Below are 20,562 nucleotides of genomic sequence, written 5' to 3'. Positions count from 1 at the left end.
AATGCTCAGAGAAGCAAAGCAACTTGTCCAGGACACATGGCAACAAGCGACTAAGTCAAGCTTGGAACCCAGGTCAGTCTGATGCCAATGTCTATTTTGTGACCATCGGGCCTGGAGAAACAAAGATGAGTTTTCTCAAAAAGCCCCCCGCCCCCCCAAGAGAAACAGAGCCGAGCAGATGGAGAGAAATTGGGACACAGAGCATGGCAAAGAACCCCACTTGAATCAGAAGTAGCTGAGAGGCCAAGGGATGGGGATGTGATTGAGGGGGACTCTGGATTGCAGATCGCCTGAATCCCAACGGATAGAGAGGTATGAAATTCACTGGGGGTAGCTTTCCAAGAAGATGGAAAGATCTGAGCAGTCCTGAGCTTGAATCTCAGTCACACTGGCCTTGGATAATCTCCTAACTTCTCTGAGCCTGTTTCCTCAAATGCAAAAGGAGTTAATGCCTACAAGTGTCATTAAAATTAGAGACACTGCAACAGAGTGCTTCTCCCAGTACCTGGCACCAAGCAAAGGCAGTGATTATCAGTTATTAGTATATACTTATATACTCCACAGTGCTATTATGACTGTGATAATACTTTGTGACTGTGATTACCATTATGATAATAATATTGAGTGCTGTGTGCCTCCTTTCCCAACCTGCTCACCCCATCAAGCATTTTCTCTTTTTCTGGGCAGGAAGGCGGGGAGATGTACACCACCCCTCAGAACTTGACAGTTCCTGGAATAAGTGGGTCCAGAAGAATGAGGGACTGAAAGCCCTCAGTGCTCTGGGTTTGTAAGGGCAGCTTGTATCCTCATAGCCAAGGCTGCAAGAAGACACATCGTTGGAGCTCTTTCAGGAATGGGGTCATCAACCCTGGGCTTGGGCCTAAGAGAAATAAAAGACAGCCTGTTTGTTGGGACTTGGGGCACACTGACACCAAGATCTCTCCTCTCAACTTGTACTATGGAATTTTATCACGGGAATCTCATTTATTTTTCTTAGTGTCTTGGCTCTGTGGACACGAAGTTCTTTCTCACTTGGCTGCTGAGCCATCCCATAAACTTCGATGACATTGACATTGAATTTCTCACCCTTTCCCTAAGGGAGAAGTGAGGATGGGGGGAAGGGGTGCATCCCTGAGTGGAGGAGCCCATATATGTTAATCATTGTGTGCCAGCAGCTGTCCAAGGGCTTCAGCTACATCCTCCCACTCGATCCTCACGACAGCCCTAAGGCTATAGATGTGATAAGCTCCATTTCACAGTGAGGATGCCGAGGTCCAGGGAAGACAATGTCCCTTAATCAACGTCACACAGCCAAGAAGTGGTAAAGTCAGGATTCCTACCTAGAAGCCCCTGCTCTTCCTACTATGTCCCTATTGGCAGGGGGGCGGGGGGAGTGAGGATTGGCATGAAAAAGCTTCAGTTCAGATCCTACAAACTTGCCACAGAAAAGCAGCAATGTTGGGCAAGTAGAGGGGCCCTAATGGCCACACAGCCAAAGCTCTGTGACCTGAAGCAGTTCAAGCCCTGAGTCCATCATTCAGGGAGCTGAGACCCACCACACTTCAGAAGCTCTGCAGGTCTCCCATCAGGGTCTCCAAAGTAGCTAGGCAAGCTGCAAAAATCTCCAGAATGAGCAATAGGGCCTGCAATCCTAAGGCAGAAACCTTAACATCACCCATGCCCCTGCCAGCAGGCCTGGAAGCCAGAAGTAGGGGTGTTGAGCCCCCAGCTGGGTGGGAAGGGGCACCTGGTCTCTCAGCACAGCCCTCCCAACCCTAAGAATAGTCCTTGGGCAAGCCCAGCCCCCTCTCAACCCCAGAGACAGTTCCTCCCTGGGATCTGTAGACTTGAGGCAACAAGTGACCCCTACTCCCCAGTGCCTCCCGCGTCTGCCACCCACACCCCTGCGCCCCCGGCACTAACTGTGCCCAGGTCAGGACAGCTGGCAGCCCATGTGCTTCCACCCCCACTTTCTCCCTGTTCCCAACTCCCAAGTTATGATACAGGGGCAGGAGGGGGGCCAAGCTAGGGGTGGAGCCTTTGTGGGAAAGGTGACATGGATCTGAAGGAATTTAAAGGGCCTCGGACTTCCTTGCCAGATATCCTTTTGCTGAGCCGCTCTGCACCTGCCCAGCACCATGGTAATATGTGACGGCTGAGTCGGGGACCCCTGTCAGCTATGTTCTCCAGGAGCTTGAGGATGGAAGCTGGCACCAAGGGCCCTCCGCAGGATCACAGGCATGAAGGAGTGAGACCAGAGTAGCCCCTCCACCAATCCGAAGGCTAGAACAGCCGCCAGACTTTCCTGTCCCTGCCTTGAGCAGTGGGGATGAGGGGATTTCCTGGTCAAGAGAGGGTTGAGGGTCCAGGGGCTCTGGAGGGTGTGTATCACATGTCTGGGCACTATAGTATGTGAATCACCGGATGTGCCTGTGTGTCGCCAGCACAAAATTCTCTGTGCACGGCTGGGTGCACATGTGGGGATCCCTGGGCGGGCATTCCAGTCCGCAGCTGTTAGTCATTCATTTAACATGTATTACTGAGCACCTGCCAAGCGTCAGGCACTGCTCTAGGTGCTTGTGCTACATTGGTGAGCAGAACAGGCGAAGAGCCCAACTGAGACGGTGCTTACACGGGGTGGGCGGTGGGGAATTCCTTGGGAGAGACGAAGACAATTTTTAAAAAGCACAGAATATAGTAAGTTAGAAGATGACCTGGAAGGGGAAAGTACAAGATGAAGGGAGGGGTGTGAGGGTAGGACCCATTTAGGGGTGGATCTTGAGCGGAGGCCCTGCGGGTATCCGGCGGGAGCCTTCCAGGCAGAGAACTGCACGCCTGGCATTTCTGAGGGACGGCAAGGAGGGGGGAGAGGCTCGAGTGGGGTGAGCAAGGAGTTGCGGAAGAGGTCGGTGAGGCGAGCGAGCTGCCCCGGGGGCCCACCCGAGGGGGTGCTCCCGGTCCCCCCTCACCGTCCCGAGTACCCGCCGCTGTCTGTGCGCGCAGCACTGCGCATGTCCCGGTGCGCAGCCTTCGGCCCGGGCAGCGGGAGGTCCCTTCAGGCCTCGCGCACCTGCGTGCGTCCCAGAGGCGGACGCGTCGCCGAGTCTCCCGGCCCGGTGGGGGGGGGGGGGGGGGCGGGTCACGTGACAGCCGCGCTCCTGTCTCCCCCTCCCCCCAGGCGCCGGCTCTGCGCTGCGCGTGCGCACTGGCCCTGGTGTGCCTGGCGCTGCTGCTGCTGCGGCCCCGGGGAGCCCTGGGGGAGGAGCTGCAGCCGCAGCAGCCCCCCGGGCCCAGGGCGGCGGACTGGCTGTCCAACTTCGCCCACTTCAACAAGTACCTGGAGAAGCTCTTCAACAGCAGGTGGGCGGGGGGAGAGCGGGAGGGCGGGAGGACGGGCAGGGGGGTGGGGGAGGAAATGGGCATCACCGGGCACCCCACCCACCGCCCTCGCCACCCCGAGATCTGTGCAAAGACGTGTTCCCCAGCTCTAAGTCTAAGGACACCAAGAAATCTAAAAACGTTAAAAACCCCAAGAAAGCTGCCAACACCACAAGAACCCCACCAGCAAACACCACGAAACCCGTACCAGCGAATGCTACGAAACCCCCCCGACAGACCACCGGGAAACCCCAACCTCCGCCCTCCTCCTAGGGCCCCAGGTAGGAGAGCCTGGGCAGGCTGGCACCTATCAGGAGCCCCAGAACTGGGGGCAGGGGGGGCCGGACAGAGAGGAAGCCCTGGGCTGTGTGGGGTGGACACCAGGGCCCCAGGGACATCCTTCTCCAGGCAGGGCCCTGACCTCCACTTGCCTGACTCAAGTCTGCTGGCCCACCCTCCCCCTTTGTATTCTTCAGGGAGCCTTAACTCCTACCTGCTCACCTTCCTCACCACCACCTACCCCAAAACAATAAAGAGAAATATCTCCATGGCTTGGTGACTCCTGTGGGCCCTAGGCAGGAAGGGATCTGACCTTCAAGGGGAGAGGGGACCCTGGAACTCCTAGTGTGAGAGAAAAGGACCTCCCCTGCAGGTCTCTCCTGCCTCCTTCCAGCAGCCCATCCACCTGCCCCCACTTGCAGATGTACTCCACTGGGATGGGGGGGGGTGCTCTAACCAGAGGGCCAGCAGAGGCCAGAGGAGCAGGTCCCAGTAATCTGGAAGAAGGGGCTTCAGCTAGGATCCCCTCCCACACAAGTGTCTCCACAGAGCAGGGCACCTTAGATGCTAGCCCTGGACCACCCAGGTGACCCAGGAACAAGCAACAGTGTCTTTGCTTACCCTTAGGGGTGAAGAACAGGTAGTCCTGCCTTTGCCTCCAGGACCCTCTCAGCCTGTCACTCCAGCAATGAGCAGAGCAGAAATGGCAGGAGCCCATCGAGGGCCTGTCCCTGATAAGCTGGATGTGAGGATGGCACTCTCCTAGGTTGGCGGGGCGCAGGGCAGGGGGGAGGCTGGTGACTATCAGAAGACCTGGACAAGAGGGCAGGGGCAGAGGTGCTCGGCTTCAGAGGCACCTCTCACAGGCCACCTCTCACACACCTCTCAAGTATGCCCTGAGAAGGATCCTAATTCCTGCCCCTGGAAAGTGTCTACCTCTCTCCCTACTCAGAGCCCATCCCTTTAGCTGCCAGAAAATGCTGGGGCTTCAGGCTCCATCATCCAAACTCAAACTTTGCTCTCTGAAAGCGGCTCCCCTCCCAGCCACTCCCTTGGGTTTGAGAATCACCCTGAGCCGTGCATCTGCCTGGTAGCTGCATCTACCCATGACTTTTAGGCCCTGGTTCCAACTCTTGGGCCATTTGCACACTCCAGGCACAGCCAGGACTTAAGGGAAAACATATTTATCCTTGTCTTGGAGTCAGTGTGAGGTGCTGAGCCCAGGAAAGGGGACCCTCTCATCCATCAAGCCCACAAGCCCTGTCTTTTCTGGGCAGAACATGTGGGGGAGGCTGGAGAAGCCATTCCAGGAACAGAAATGTTCTAATTCTCTCACTTCCCTCACGACCCATCCCTGCCATGACAATCCCTCATCCACAGGTGTTCCCGTCCCAGGAGAAGGGGAAAGAGATGTGTTCACTCTCCCAATGTGTGTGTGTGTGTGTGTGTGTGTGTGTGTGTGTGTGTCTCTCTCTCTCACACACACACACACCCTACCCATCCCCACCTGCTCAGAGTGCCCAAGAAGGGCAAGGGCTGCCGAAGACCACTGGGGCCACTTGTCCTCAGTGCAGGCTCCCTGGGGCCAGATCCGGGTCCTCACCCTTCTGGAGCTGGAGTGTAGAATCCACAAATTGGGCTCCTGGGGGTGGCCACAATTCTCACACTGCCAGCCTCCTCCCAGAAGGCTGAACTCCCCCTGCGGCCTCCCTTGCTGCAGCTGCTCCAGTAGACCCTACGCCCAGGACTTCATTGCCTCTCCGGACCCATTCTCTCTAAGTTTTTAGTTCTTCAAAGATGCTTCCATGTAATCATGGAAAGCCTGCCTTCCAGAGCCCCATCCAGGAGCCACATGGAGTTCCCTGTATCCCTCTTGCATCAGATGGAGAGCTTCACGTGTTTGAAGCCCGTGTTTTCTCTCCACTGGTCTTTCTGGCATGCTTCATGGAAACAGCTGGTTGGCCAGGGGCACATCGGCCTCTGAAAAGCTCCTGTTTACTGAGCATTTACTTGAGTCAAGAACCACGCTTAATATTTTTTTCTATTTTCTTTTTTTTTTTAAGTAATTGCATTTGACTGAAATTTAAATTTCCAACAAATCAATACTATAGCTTATTGGTACACATAGAGATCATAATAGTACATCTATGGGTTTACTTGCTGAAAGAGGAATTGTTCAAGGGATTCTCAGCATTTTTACTCCCTCCAGCTGCAAATACCTGGGTTGTCTTGGGTTTTTTAAAAAGATTTTTTTTTTTAATTTTAGAGAGAGTATGTGTGAGTAGGGGGAGGAGCAAAGAGAGAGAATCTCAAGCAGACTCCCCACTGAGCAGGGAGCCTGATACAGGGCTCAATCCCAAGACCCTGAGGTCGTTGTAACTCGAGCTCGAAATCAAGAATCAGACACTCAACCGAGTTCCCCAGGCGCCCCCCACAGTCAACGTTTCATACATGTTATTTCATGTCATCCTCACTGCAACCCTATCATCCTTCCCTCTTGACAGATGGGAGGCTCAGAGAGGTTGTAGCCCTGCTTCCCAGCACACAGGGAGTGGCAGATCCTAGAATCAGAGCCAAGTTCTTCTGACTCTTAGAGCGGGTGCTACATAGCCTGTACTAGCTTGCTGTCTGTGCAGGACCTGGGATAAGCAGCCACACCTCACTGAGCCTGAGTCTCGCCCTCTGTAGAGTGAGGGCAACAACATCCCCCTCACTAGGTTGTTGGGAGGGTTGAACGTGCCCCCATCCCCCTGGCACACAGTAGGCTTATTTTCCCAACAGTCTGTACAGGACCCCATCTCCAGGCCCTCCCCATCACAGTCCTTCCCTGCTGGCCATGCTTCTGTGGGGCCCGTGCCCCCTGATGAGCCATGATCCTACTGGACACACACAGTGACACATCTCTGACCTGCCCAGAGGTCAGAGGTCTGACTTAGCACCAACCATTCCTCCATGCTGGGTTGTTGCCCCTGCACCCCACCCCTTGTGCCAAGGACACTTTAATACACATTAGAACTTCACCTACTGCCTAGGCACATTGGCAGGGAATATGTTTGGGGGCATGGCCATCATCAGGCTGCAGATCTGGAAGGTCTAGAGGTGCTGAAATGGAAGAGTCAAGCCTCACTGACTTGCTGAATGGCCTGGGAGGAGTCCCTGGCTCCCTGAGATTCTGAGCTGAATGGCTCAGAGGACCCACAGGTCTTCTGCATCACTGACAGTACTCTCCTTTCCCTTCTGTGCCTCCCCCCCCCCCCATCTCTCCCATGCATTTGGCCTGCTCCTGCCCCCACCAGGGGTCCACAGAGACACACACCCACAGAAGCTATGACTTTGACTTGCTTTATTTAGTCTGTGTGCGAGAGCAGGGAGCAAGCTTTGGCCAGGGGTGCAGAGGGGAGAGGTAGGCTGGCATTGGCCTGAGAGGCAGAGGTGGCATTACTTGGAGGTGGCATTACTCGTCCATCAGCTCCCTGTGAGGAGAGGGGGGAACACAACAGGGGGAGTGGACAGTCCTTGTGCCCCCAGGAGACCTCAGGCCAGCACTGGGCCTGTGTTCTCTCCTCCCTGCCCCGCTTCCAGCCCCAGGGATCTAGGCACACAGGGCAGGGAAGCAGACCTACCTGGGGGCGGCTGCATGGGGGGAGCCCCATTCCAGGATGTCCCGCATTTCTCCTCTGTCTCTTTTCCCATACCTGGGAGGGGAGAGGCAGGTGGAGCAAGCACTGTGCCCACCCTTGGGCACCATCCCACCCAGGCCCCAGGGATCAGTGGAGCTGCTCTGCTTTCCCAAGAGCGTGGCAGGGGCTGAGGCTGGGTTGTGGCCCAGGGCCGCAGGGACTGGGCTCTCTCTCTCCCTCTCTCACACGCACCTGGGCCTGGTCAGCATGTTGATGTATCTGCGGAGCTCAGCCGCGTACTGGGCCATCTGCTCTGGTGTGGCATCGTCCCCCGGATACACTGGCTCCAGCGGGGCCCCCCGGGTACCCAGTGGCGGCTGCAGCAACAGAGCCACACAGGCTGACAGGAGCAGCAGGAAGAGGCAGCGGCAGGCGGCAGGCATCTGGGGAGCGAGGAGCAGGAAGGTGAGAAAGGACAGAGCCCACCTGCCCGGGCCCTTAGCCCATCACCCATGTGTCCAAGCCTGGGGACAAAGGGACAGAGCAAAGGGCTGTTCGAATGTGACCACCCACCTCCCAGACACCACCTTGGAGAGCACGGACAGGCCCCCAGCAACGTCAGAAAGCATCGCAGGGAAGGTGGGGACATGGGGCAGGAGACCCAGGACTCGTGACATCCAGAGCCCAGTGGCTCTGAGGAGGCAGACGCGGGGTGGGATGAAGGGGTGCTCTGGCTCACACAGTAGGAGCACACAGAATGAACTTGTGAGCCAAAGGACAGGGATCCAGGACCTGTGGGTCTGCCCCCGCCCCTCCACCTGGATAGACATTCAAGTGCAGGTCCTGGAGAAGACACTGTTGCCTGGGTCGCCCTCAGCCGATCGGCACAGGACCCCGTCACTCACAAGGTCGCCATCACTCACATTTGTGTGCACGGCCACCCCTTTCTCCCCATGCATGCTTTGTCTTTAGTCAGCAGACTGCTTGCTCTTCCAGGGTGATAGGTTCAGCCAGATGTAGAGTGAGACCCAAGCAGGGCCCCAGATGTCCCAACACCAGCCCGCTGCTCTGCAAAGCATCAATTCCTTCCCCCACCCCAGACCCTAGTCCCAAGGACCCCCCAGGGCCCTGCATCCCCCCCAGCCGAGGACCACTTACCCTGAGTCCTAAGGGCCGGATGGGTGTCCTTGCCCTCCTCGATGCCCCTTTATAGTCCTCAGTCCCCCAGAGTCCCCGCCTCTTGTCAGCCTCTCTCATTGCCCAGCCCTCACCCCCTCCTCCCACTGTCTCCCTGGTACCTACGACAGCCAGCCCTGGGGCCAGGGCTGGGAGGGGGACAGGGCGGTGTTGTGGGTGCCAGACCAGCAGTATAACAGGTAAAAGTGGGCCACAGTAAGTCTCCTGTGGGCCACCATCCACCTTTGGGCACCAGAGCAGGCTTGGTTCAAAAAGAATGGGGATGTCCGGCTACTGAAAGGTTCTGGTCCCAGCCTCAGAACAGCCCCGACTGCCTCCCAGAGATTAACGGGAATCCTCAAACAAATTCCCTCAGAGCATAAGATTGAGCCTGGGACTCGGAGACTCCAGGATGAAGAGTCAGGACTTCCTTTCCAGATTGTGACTAGAACAAAGTGAGACCGAGGGTCGGGTGGGGAGAGGCCTTAAATGTGCAAAAGAGTTGAGGACACAGGCAGGGAGAGACCTACTCCCCGGCTGGTGTGTGGGGTGCGAATGAGAACCCATGTGCCTGGGGCCAGGGGAATGGAGTGAGGGGGGAGCAGACACCAGAGGCAAATCCCAGAGCTCCTTTCCAACACCGTGATAAAGTTGGCATCATAAAGCCTTGAATTTTCCAACATGCTCCCTATCACCTCACTGAGTCCCTGCACCAACCAACCCATCTTACAAATGTAGACAGGAACTCCGAGGCATTAAGTGACTAGCCGAAGGCCAGGTAACTAGTCAGTGGGAAATCCAGAGTTTGAAACAAAGTCTAATTCCAAAATCTGAACTCTTTTTTTCCTAAGTGGGGCTGTCAAACTATTGCTATAATTTTCCATTTCTTTTTGGCTGAGAAACATGAGGTTCACAGAGGTGAAGAGACTTGCCTGAGACCACGCAGCTGTCTAGGCCTCAACCCCACCATCCCAACATCACCACCACCCCCAGGAGCCTCTGAGCCTGCCCTGCTCAGGCGTCCCTTCCTCAACCCCCAGCCCCCTCCCCTGCTCAGGGCAAGGAGCAGTGACCAGGCATGTCTGAAGGACACACTGAAGCCAGTGGGGAGCCAAAGACCTTTTGCCTCCGAGGTCCTATTGTCCCAGAACAAGACACCAAAAGTGTGTATGTTCTGGGGGGAGTCGTAGGGGGTGTGACACCTGGAGGTGTGACCCCAGGGATCTAACACAGCGGGCTTAGAGGTCCAAATCCTGGCTTTGCTGTGGGCTCTGTGTGATCCTGGGGAAATAATTTTAGCCCCTCTGAGCTTTGATTTTCCTCAAGATAGGGAGGATAAAGAGGATCTCTAAATGTCAGTGTTATGTCAGTTCCTCTCAATCCTGGTTTCTGGTAACAAGAACAATAATGCCTCACCAGACAAAAGTTTATATCCCAAAAGCAAATATGGAGGTCCGTCTGTCTGTCTGGGCAGCCTTGGCCCTGGCTCCCGCTTTGCAAAACCAAGTTGGTGAACCAGCGCTGGTGCCGGCGCCCCTCAGGTGAGGCCGCAGGGGCTGCATTGTGCCACCAGGGGGCGCCAGGCTCCAACCCTACGGCGGAGGGTCCGGCCTCCAGCAGGATTGCCGCCTGGCCCACCTGTTCTGGCCACTGTGTCAGGACCGAGCCCCTGCAGATGGCAGATCTGGCGCTTGACTGAGTACTGCGGCCAGTGACAGTCTTGTCTTGTGCCTCACAAATGACTCATATTCCACACTGTCAACTGGACCCATAGCTTTCATTTTTCTCCTTTGCAAACAACAGATTCCCTTTCTGGGTCCTCTCAGGGAAGTTGGGACAAACCAAGAGGAAGAGGCAGTGGGTGTGCCTTCTGCACCGTAGGCCAGATCCAGAACCGAGTGATGCGTCTCGCTCATCTTCATACGTTCCAAGGACCTGCCGTGGAGCCCGCTTAGACAAGGCACCAAGTACTTACGTGCAGGTGGATGAAATGAAAATGGAAAAAGGTCCTTCTCCACCTGCCCAACCCCATGGGTCGCCGGGCGGATGGCCACTGGGCAGTGTTATGGATGGAGTGAGGGCTTTGAAGCAAGTAGAAGAGGAACTCCCCAGGAGCACCTGGGGTCACAGTCTGAGGCTGAGTGTGCCATAAGCGGGGTGGGGGTCCCCACATATGAGACTGCAAGGACAGGAATTCAGCCAGCATCACATCCTCCATGTGTGCCTCTCACAAGAGTGCCTCCAAAGCAGCCTGGCCCAGCTCTTAGGCCAATGTCTTATTCCTGTGCTGGGTGGCAGCAGTGGGGGGCTGGAGGGGTACAGGTGGCTGCCCCCAGATGTCAGGAACCTAATGGGTCCCCTGTTCCCTGGAGAAACCCTTAGACTGAGGGTAGCTGTTGCACGTGCGCATACACCCCCCCCCCCGAGTCCCTGTCCTATTCCCTCAAAATCAGTGCAGGCCTGACTGGGGACTCAGGTCATTCGTTTGGAGATTGGACTCTGCCCCCACTTCTCTCTTCCCGGGAGACTCCCTCTGCACCAGGGCCCCTGCAGGCGCAGAAGTGTTCAATATTTTTCCCCTCCCTGCCCACAGCACCTGCAAAAGCAAATCCAATCATTGTCAGCCCACATTTTTTCCTAAGAGGGGACTGGGTGTGGAAGGAGGGGAATTTCTCCCTTGGGGTCATTGGAGGGGAAAATTTCCTGAGCCTGAGTTTCCAGAAGGGTTAGAAGTGAGAAGGAGAGTAAAGGAAAAGAGGGGGTGTTAGTAAGCATGTGCCAGGCTGTACGTTCAGCTGCCTTCCTCATCAGCTCTACCACTCAAGAGCTGTGTGACCTTTGGCAAAGCACATAACCTCTCTGAGCCTAAGCAGTGAACTCTTATTATTATTTAAGGTGTAAGTTTCCATGTGTGACCAGTGAAGAAACACAGGCAGTGAAATGGAATGACTAGGCGGGCCAAAGTCACATGGCTGACCAATGGCAGACTGGGACTCGAATGCAGATCTTTGGTCTCTGAGGTCCCTGCCCCCGCTGCCCACAGCGGGACTTGAGGGGGTAGGCCCGTGTGAGAACTCAGAGTCAGGCTCCAGAGACGGGCAGGCCAGAGCAGAAGGTTCCCAGAGGAAATGAGGCTGGAGTGGCCTTGAGGACAGTAGGAGATGCTTCTCACAGAAGTGGGGTGGTGACAACGGGACTGCACTGTTGGGGGACACTAATGGAGGAACGTGGGAGGTGCCGCCAGAGGAGACAGGAGTGCACCATGGGGAGCCTTGCAGAAGAGTTGAGAGTGAATGGTTAGTGGAGCCAGAAGCGGCACACGGAGGGCTCTCTTACCTCTGTCCCCGGCTGTGTGACCTCCTGCCAGCTTCTCCCCATCCCCAGACCTCAGGATTCCCATCTGCTCAATGATGAGATGGGCCAGGTGATTTCCAGAGGATGTTCAAAGGAGATCATGTTTGTAACCAATAACGTTGGTTGCTCCAGTACGCACTCTCTCCTCCTCCCATCATACACGAGCTTGAGAACAGCACGTGGCCACTGGGCTAATGACATCTTCTGGGTTGTTCTGGCCATGAGGTGGGACCGCATGACTAAGTTCTAGCCACTGAGAAGAGCGTTTCGGTGCCTCGTGCCATTCTCGTGCTGTCCTGAGGCCGACTGTAGCAAAGATAACCACTGAAAGACCTCCTATCCCACATGTAGTTCCACAGAGGGGTCCGTGTCCCTTTCTCAGGTGTACTGGTCAGGTGAGTGTGTTGGAGGATGTGGCTTGTGAGGCCAGGTCATAGGAGGCAGTTGTTATGGGTTGAATTGTGTGCCCCCCCCCAAGTTCGCATGTTGAAATCCTAACCCCCAGTGCCTCAAAATGCAGCCTTATTTGGCAATAGAGTCTTTGTGGATGAAAACTAATTAAGTTGAGCTCACCCTGGAGTAGAGCGGACCCCTAATCCAATATGACTGCTGTGTTTAAATGAACGGGACTTTGGGACACAGAAACAGATGCACAGAAGGGAAGCCACCTAGGAGCCAAGGACAGAGGCCTGGAGCAGCCCCGACCCTCACAGCCCTCAAAGGTAAGCAACCCTGCCCACCTGGGACTTCAGACTTCCAGCCTTCAGACCTGCTGGTAAACTCCTGGGTTTGTGGTATTTTGTTACAGTGGCCCCAGGAAGACAAGGGCAGCACTGCTTCCTCCCAGTTCTCTCCCAGCACTCACTTCATGGGGAGCCAGCTACCATGTGGGCCCAACTACCCCAAGAATACAATGCTGGAGGGGCCCCCACATGGAGGTGCTGGGTCAACAGACCCAGCTGAGCTCTGGGCCAGCAGCTAGCAGCACCCCCAGACATGTGCGTGAGACCTCCTAGGCATCAACCCTGAGGGGTGCCCTCCAATGACCCCAGCCCCAGCCAACCCCTGACTGTCACTGCAGGAACGACTCCAAGTGACAGGTGCCTAGTTGAGCACTTCCCAATCCTGACCCACGAAACCATCATGGGTGAAATGAAATGGTTAGTTGAAGCCAGGTCTTAGGGTAAGTGTGACTCAGCCTCGTAACCAGAGCATCTCCCCTTCCCCTTCCCTCCCTTCCTGCTGACTGGAACACGAGGCGGTAATGGTGGGCCATCTCCAGTCACGTAGAGGAGGACATGGGGATGCCACAAAATAGGTCCCAGGGCTTCTGGACTTCCTCATGAAACAGAGGTGCTAATCCCCAGATGCCACTGAATTTTATGTAAAAGAGAAATAAACTTCTGTCCTGTTTAAGCTACTGCTAATTCTGCCTTTATTTTAAAAAAGCCAAATCAATATTCTAGCAATGTGGTGTGTGTAAAACAAATAGTTCGGCATTTAGAACATAAGTAAGTGCTTCTTTCAAAAGGTAGCTGTCATCACTATTAATATCACATCTAAGGCTCCTCCAGCAGCAAGGCTGGTTGAGCCTGGTCGGCTGTGGATTGACCACTGGCTCAACTTTCCTCCAAGTGAATGGGAGGCGAACCCGTGTCACTGATGATCAATGAGACAGGTCAGAGTGAAATTGTCCGTGGTCATGCATAATTCACACCAGGGGTCTCTTCCATCAGCCTCAGGCTGACCACTGCCCTCCCAGGCAGACCGCCAGACAGGGGACCATGGACACCAACACAGGCACACACCATCCCACTCCTCTGACCACAAATTGCACCAAAGCTCATGGCAGCCACTGTGTGTTCCCACCCCTCCCCTCCTGGAGCAGAGAGAGTGGATTGGAAGAGAGAAGATAAGGGGCAAAATGACATGGGAGGTGGATCTCAGATAACAATAATACAGTAGGGAGAGAACCAGAAAAACTAACTCTGCCCTGAGAAATCAGGAGAGGCTTCTAGGAGGAGGTGAACATTGTCCTGAAGATGTTTTCCAGGCTGGAAAGGAAGGAAAGGGCTCTGCAGGCAGGGGAGTGGCTTGGACAAAGGGTTAGGGCGTCCGAGTCCATGTAGCTGGTGATGTGCACCAGGCCCCGGACCTGCCTCCGCTTCACCCATTCCTGCCTGACCTTGAGGCCGGCAGCACAGGAGAGGAGTCAGAGCCCCAGGCCCCCTAGGGCAGGTTGTGTGGGAGCAGCTATGACAGAGCCAGCTTTAGGATCTGCTCTCTTTCCATAGCCCCATAATAGCAAACGGTCCTGCGAGACTCCTGCCCTCTGAAGTGACACACCCGGCCTTCCTGATCTTTTTTTTTTTTTTTTTTTTTTTTTTATGATAGTCACAGAGAGAGAGAGAGAGAGGCAGAGACACAGGCAGAGGGAGAAGCGGGCTCCATGCACCGGCAGCCTGACGTGGGATTCGATCCGGGGTCTCCAGGATCGCGCCCTGGGCCAAAGGCAGGCGCCAAACCGCTGCGCCACCCAGGGATCCCCCTTCCTGATCTTCTGACCCTGTCTGGGTCTGGAGCTTTGGCTTCAACCTGATTCTCCTCCTCATCCCCAGCTCCTTGCCTTGGGCTTGTCCAGGTCTTGCTGACCTAGAGGCCCAGGAGGGAGTCACCAGACTGAGGAGGCTGTGTCTGAGTAGGGAGACACAGGCCCTTCCTTTAGGGGTTCCTCAGAAGGGAGACCTGACACAGCGACACGGGCAGAACAGAGCGGTGGCCAGGAAAGCTGGGCTGCCACACAGGGCAGGAAGAGTGCAGATCAGGGCCAATCAAGTCAGGCTTCCTGGAGGAGGGGGGCTGGGCAGGAAGGGTACCAGGGAAGATCAGCCTGCAGGCTCTGGGATTCCTCCATCATAGGGATGAAGTGGTGAGGGATTTGGGTCAGACTCCAGTTTAAACATCCACAGTGCCTTCAGCCTTCAGTGTCTAGTCAAGGGAATGGGGGTGGTGCACTGGTGGGTGTCCCCATAGCCTTGTCACCAGGAAGGCACAGTTAGGGACCTATCCATTGAGTGGGACCTATCCATTGAGTGGGAATTCAGCAATGTGGAGGAGGGCTGTCGCGAAGGGAAAGGGCAGCCTCCATACTCCCATTGCACCTCCTGCCCAGGGAAGGGGACGTTAGAAATGCCCCCTCCCCAGCACACATACTCCCACCTTCACCCCCCCCCCCAAATGACTTCCTCCACTGTCCCATCTTGGATCACATCACTACCCCCAGCTACTACAGCCTTGGAGGTTAGTAATCTATCTCCTCGGGGACTGCCACAAAGCACTGGTGCCCAGCCCAGGCCCCCAGCCACCTGCGCCCTTGGGAGCAGGTGGATAGTGCACCTCTGTCCCTATCTACTCTCCTGGGCTGCCTAGCAAGCTCCTTTCTACCCTCCCCATCCTCTCGCAACTCTTTTTCCTGTTTCTCCCTGCCCCTTGTCAAGAAGTTTCATCCCGCCCCACTTCCAATGACTGGAGAGGGCCGCAGCCGTCCCTTGCTCTGCTCCAGCCACCCCCCACCCCACCTCCCTGTCCTTGCGCCGCCCAGCGCCCCTGCGGGGCCGCAGTGTCTTCTCTTGGCACAGAGCAGAGGGACCCCCCGACTCTGCCCCGGCCCTGTCCAGGGGAGCCTTTTGTCTGCGGGGCTCAGTCTTGTTTGTCGCCTCTACCTTCCACTTGCCCCTGGTGGCCACCTCCACGAAGGAGAAGGAAATCCACACGCACACATTCCGTTTCAGTGAAATTTGCTCTTTATTTGGGGACCAGGGAAAGACCACACACAGCCCGCCAGCCCAGGGGCTGGGGACACGGAGAAGTGGAATGAAGACCCCATCCCCATCCCGCACCCACACCCCAGGCGCAGCAGGCAGGGAGAGGAACCCAGGGTCCAGGGTCAGGAGCAAACATGCAAATGAGGTCGGTGTAGTTCGCATAACTCCCAGGAGCCGTTGGGGTCGTCACCACAGGTACTCGCCTCCTGGCCTGGAGGAGGGAAAGGAAAGGACTCGCTCAGAGCGCGGCCTCAGACCTGGGCTGGCGGGGCCGGGTGGGGCTCCGTGGGGCGTCACATCCCGGACAGAGCACGAGGGGACAGGATGTGTGGCCGGTGGTGGTGGCGTGGGGGGCGCTTTACCATGACTTGGCCCGGCGGTCCTCGCCGTCGGGGAAGAGCAGTTTCGAGAGCACCGCTTCGGGGCTGTCGCGTTTCCCATACCTGGGGGTGGGGCCATAGGGGGCGGAGTCAGGCAGGACACGCCCCCGGGCGGGCGGGGCGGGAGAAGGGGCGGAGGGCGGAGCCCCCGGGACCCCCGGGACCCCCGGGAGCCCGAGCCCGCGGGCGCACGCGCTCACCGCTGCCGAGTGACCAGGTTGAGGTAGTGGCGCAGCGACGCGTAGTAGCGGCTCAGCTCCTCGGGCGAGGCGTCTTCGCCGGGGGCCTCGGGTTTGGCGGGGTAGGCGTGGACCAGCGCCCCCAGGCAGGCGAGCAGGGCCAGCAGCACTGTGGCCACGGCGGGCCACGGCCTGCGCACCGTCACCATCTGGAGGGGGGGCCGGGGTCGTGGGTCAGGCCCCGCCTCGACCCCCGACGGCGGGAGGCTGAGGCTGCCCTGGGGCCCACGCTCCCCGGCCTGTGCAAGGCTGCTACCGGATCAGGGCCCAGCCGCGGGCCCGCTATGTGTTCTCTGGCCCTGCACCGTCTCTGCCTCAGTTTCCCCATCTGTCAGAGAGGGCATAAGCCCTGTCCGCCTCCCCAACCCCCACTCGTACTGCCCAGAACCGTTGCTGGAGGCAGAGGGCTATGCTGGCCGCTCAGCCCCAGCTTTCACCATCCCAGCCTCAGTTTCCCCACAAAATCGCCAGGGCTCCCCCGGTACCAGGCTATTCCCCGGCACTCACGGCGAGAGCTCCTGGAGCGGAGATGAGCAGGTAGAAGGCGAGTGGAGTCCCAGGGGCTGGGCTGCTGCAGGTCGGGCTGTGGCCTCCTCTGCTCAGCGCTGTCCCCGCGGGGCTTATATCTCAGCCTGGGAAGGGAGGGGGAGCTGCAGGGGGTGGGGAGGGCCCTTCCTCCTCCTTGCCTCCACCCCCGCGGATCGCTGAGCTTACACCCAGACAGTGCGTGACGACTCCACCTTGCAGGAGATGAGGGGGTAGCCACCAGACTCAGACTCAGACTCTGGACAGAACTTGGACCCCATCTTCACCCCACAGCCCCCCAAGAGCAGCTGTAGCCTCCTGGGGAAGTGAAACGTTTGTATCTAGACTCCTGGGGCAGCCCCTAGGACCAATGAGAAAATTCCATCTTCCCCAGCCTACCCATGGGTGGGGATGAGGGGCATCAGCGGGACACTACCTGCAGCCAGTGGGACCTGTGACCGTCCTATGGAAAAGGCGGCCCTTTCAGCCCTCACTCTACAATTCCTCGGAGACGGGCTGAGAAGTGGCAGGTCCTGGGGGGAAAGGCTCTTCCTACTCGAGGCGGGGTGGAAGCTGTGACTTTGGCTCTTGACCTGCTGTTTATGATGTCCTAGAGGAGAGGCCTCTCTCTCTGGTCCCTTCTCTGTTAAAGAGTTGGGGAGAGGGCTGAGAGGAGGCCGCGGCCAGTCCCCAGCCACAGAAGCAGCTGAGTCTGCCACCTGTGCCTCCAGCCTGACACACACAGACCCAGGCCCAAGCAGAGCTGGCATAGAGACCCCTTCCAAGGCAGTGCACCCCATCCCCATCCAGGTGTCACTCAGGGCACTGGTGTCTTCTGGGGTTAAGTGATGCCAGGGCTGCCCAAGCACGTGCCACTGTCCTCAGCCCATTGCAGTCTCTGGGGCGAAGATCCTCACTCAGAGCCTTTGAAAGAAAGGGGAAGGGACTCTGTTTATTAGGCACCTACTGTGCACTGGGCAGTACAGGATCACAACACAATGGGCTGGATTTATTCCCATTTTACAGATGAGGAAACTGAAGGTCTGAGAGAAAAGGGAACCCAGGATTCAAACAGGAAAGGGTAGGGGAGACCCCAGGAAGAAGCCCTCTCAACTGAGGGACAGAATGGCTCACTACCCAGGATAACCATAGGGCTCAGAAGTCGGGCATGGGAATAGGGGAGCGGAGGCTAATTGGGGGCCTGCTACCCTCTCTGAGAGGCCAGCCACATCAGACCCACATCAGACCCACCTGTCCCCACTGGGAAAAGAGGGTTGTTGGGGGAGTCTCCCCATAAAGCCCTTTCCAGCTCCCTTTCCCCCAGCCTGGCCAGAGCCTCCAGTGCCTCAGAGCTTGCATCCCATCAGCACTTAAGGGCAGGAGGGGCCATCTTGGTTCTGGGCCAGCCCCTCCACCCTCCAGGACAGATGGCCGTGGGTGTTATTTTTAGAGCTCTCTCAAGGTGGAGAACCTAGGGCTCCCTCAATCATCTTTTTATAGGTTCAATCACCTGCACTCTCCGGAAATGGCTCCTTATCAACAAGTCAGGCCCCAGGGGCCCTGCATATCCCAAGAAAGACCAGAGCAGCATGCTGAGCATGGAGGCAGAAAAGGGGACATGGACCCTATATTCAGAGGGAGAAGAAAAATCATTCACCTGAGGGGCAGGACATGGCCCTGTTCTCCAGTAACCCCAGTCTCAGAGGAGAGTCATGGCCACATCACTGGGGAGCCCCAACCCAAGGGACGAGACACACCACTATCCCAGTAGAGCCCCAGTCTGGAGAGTTCCCAGGACATAGATACAGAAGAAAACAGAGGGACAAGCCTAGGTCCAGTTAGGGGAGCAGACAGCAAAAATAATAGGACACTCCTCCAGAAGCCATGGAAAGACAGAGGCAGGTGCCCACCCTCGAGATAGAGAGGACAGCCAGGGTGGCTTTTTGGGGCAGTTGTGATCCCAGGGGTCAGGGCCTAGACAGGGACCCTGCAGGCTAAAGGGGACAAGGAGATCTGAGAGTGGGGGCCATTTGTTCTTCTGACACTGCAGCCCTGACTGGGGTGGTGTGGCCCTGCACCGTCAGAGGGTTTCTAGTGTACTGATCCCAGACAGAGAGAGATGACAGGGATTGTGAAATGCCCAAAGGGAACCGGTAGCCTCCCTGGAACCTTCTCATGCCTTGGGGAGTAGGGGGTCTAAAGATAGATAGGGGCAGAGAAGCCAGAGTAGAGAAGCTAGAAGGCATGGGGGAAGGTCTAGATTCAGGGTACAGCCCCTAAAGATGTCACTTCCCTTTAGAGCAACCATGAGAGGGACCAGGAGCCAGCCTCCCACAGCCCACAAACCTCCCACAGTCCACCTCTCCCTCTGATTCCACTTCCCAATTATAGGGCAAGCTGATTGGTTCATTAATCACCACCTCCTCACTGAAGAGTTTATTAATTTGTTCATTAGTGGGGAGGATGTCTCAGCCCTGGATCAATGCGTTCAATTACCCCCCACCCACCCCACACAGCCACCACCCCTCATTGACTCGTGACTCAGTTGCCATTAGACAGGTCTAAGAGATAGGGGGCCGGTATTTTCAAAGGACAAACTTCCAAACAATTGTTATTGTAGACTTGGGACCAGCACCTGCTTCCAACTTTTCCTCAAAGGGCAGGGGGGACAGAATCACTGGGGTTCCCTTGATCCCTATTCTCAGAACACTTAGCAAGGCCACTCCAGGGCTCAGGGAGGCCAGGAACTTGGACCCCAGTGGAGCATCCCCCTCGCCCACTCATCAAGATAAGATGGCCCGTGCTGCGCATCCCCGGAAACTTTGTATTTTGTCCCCACCACCACGTGCCCACTGTCCCCCCCCACACAGAGGCTCTCTTTGATATACCTACCATGCACTGGGCAGGACTAGACCACTGCCTTCCACCCTCAACAAGGCCTCATGCCCAAGGTCCTATGGGCAGCAGGCTGCCATGTGGCAAGAGAGATTCAGTCTCACTCAACAAGCAAGCACTCAGTAAGCCCCTACTCTGCCAGGCGCTATGCTAAGTACAGGGGACAGAGCCGTAAACCAACAGGCAAAACACTTGCCCTCATGGAGCTTACATTCTAATGGCAGGAAATAGAAAATCAATAAATAAACAAGGAAGCATGTAGCATGTGTGATTATAAGTGCTATAGGAAAAAGTCAGGGTAAGGGGGACCAAAAGTACTGTGTGAGGGGCTTATTTTAGGTTGGGTGGTTAGGGAAGGCCTCATTTTATCAGATGGCATTTGAAGGAAGTGAAGAGGTAAACCATGGGAAGAATGTTCCCTACCTTGGGAAGAATGTTCCGGGGGGCGGGGGGGGGGGGGGGGGGCAAAAGCAAGTGCAAAGTCCCTGAGGTAGGAGTGTGTTTGGCAGTTTGAGGATGGCAAGAAGGCATGTGTGGTTGGAGTAGAGTGAGCAGTGGGGACAGTTAGTAGGAGAAGAGACCAGGGAGGCAACGGGGGACTGGATCATGTAGGGCCTTGTAGACTGCAACAAGGACTTTAGCTTTTGCTCAGAATGACATGAGAGCTTCAGTCCAAGGAGTGGCATGGTCGGACTTAGGTGTTATTTTTTTCATTTAGTTTTAGAGATTTTTTTTTTTAAGTAATTTCCTCACCCAGTGTGGGATTCAAACCCACAACCCCGAGACCAAGAGTCACATGCTCCACCAACTGAGCCAGCCAGGTGCTCCCTGACTTAGGTTATTAAGGAAGCATCCTGGCTGCTGTGTTGAGAATAGACTGAAGGGGGGCAAG

At 56.4% G+C, this 20,562-nt stretch overlaps 2 protein-coding genes and 1 long non-coding RNA gene across 3 annotated transcripts; 1 reads left to right on the top strand and 2 right to left on the bottom strand.

Moving 5' to 3' along the window:
• The first annotated feature begins 3,186 nt into the window (after positions 1-3,186).
• Positions 3,187-13,231, top strand: LOC140597736 (uncharacterized). Its single transcript, XR_011999623.1, has 2 exons — positions 3,187-3,360; positions 3,486-13,231. It is a non-coding gene; the product is annotated as an uncharacterized lncRNA (long non-coding RNA).
• On the bottom strand, positions 6,984-7,720 carry PPY (pancreatic polypeptide). The gene is made up of 3 exons (XM_072747080.1): positions 7,530-7,720; positions 7,281-7,352; positions 6,984-7,130 (listed from the first exon to the last, which is right to left on the bottom strand). Exons 1-3 carry the CDS (start codon positions 7,718-7,720, stop codon positions 7,112-7,114), a joined length of 282 nt encoding a protein of 93 aa, XP_072603181.1. The 3' UTR covers positions 6,984-7,111.
• A 2,361-nt stretch (positions 13,232-15,592) lies between the features above and the next one.
• Positions 15,593-19,225, bottom strand: PYY (peptide YY). Its single transcript, XM_025986938.2, has 5 exons — positions 16,965-19,225; positions 16,758-16,882; positions 16,212-16,399; positions 15,994-16,074; positions 15,593-15,842 (listed from the first exon to the last, which is right to left on the bottom strand). The coding sequence occupies exons 3-5, from the start codon at positions 16,397-16,399 to the stop codon at positions 15,818-15,820; spliced, it is 294 nt and encodes a 97-aa protein (XP_025842723.1). The 5' UTR covers positions 16,758-16,882; positions 16,965-19,225; the 3' UTR covers positions 15,593-15,817.
• Positions 19,226-20,562: the final 1,337 nt, after the last annotated feature.

The sequence above is a fragment of the Vulpes vulpes genome, chromosome 2 (assembly GCF_048418805.1).
Source record: "Vulpes vulpes isolate BD-2025 chromosome 2, VulVul3, whole genome shotgun sequence".
NCBI classification, from domain to species: Eukaryota; Metazoa; Chordata; class Mammalia; order Carnivora; family Canidae; genus Vulpes; species Vulpes vulpes.
This window is presented reverse-complemented; position numbering and strand designations above follow the sequence as displayed.

Excerpts from the sequence above, each read along its gene's own strand:
- PPY (XM_072747080.1), bottom strand. The coding sequence starts at position 7,720 with ATGCCTGCCGCCTGCCGCTGCCTCTTCCTGCTGCTCCTGTCAGCCTGT. Across the intron at positions 7,353-7,529 it reads AACATGCTGACCAGGCCCAG|GTATGGGAAAAGAGACAGAG; the intron begins GTGCGTGTGAGA and ends CTCCCCTCCCAG.
- PYY (XM_025986938.2), bottom strand. The coding sequence starts at position 16,399 with ATGGTGACGGTGCGCAGGCCGTGGCCCGCCGTGGCCACAGTGCTGCTG. Across the intron at positions 16,075-16,211 it reads AACCTGGTCACTCGGCAGCG|GTATGGGAAACGCGACAGCC; the intron begins GTGAGCGCGTGC and ends CCCCACCCCCAG. Across the intron at positions 15,843-15,993 it reads GACCGCCGGGCCAAGTCATG|GCCAGGAGGCGAGTACCTGT; the intron begins GTAAAGCGCCCC and ends TCCCTCCTCCAG.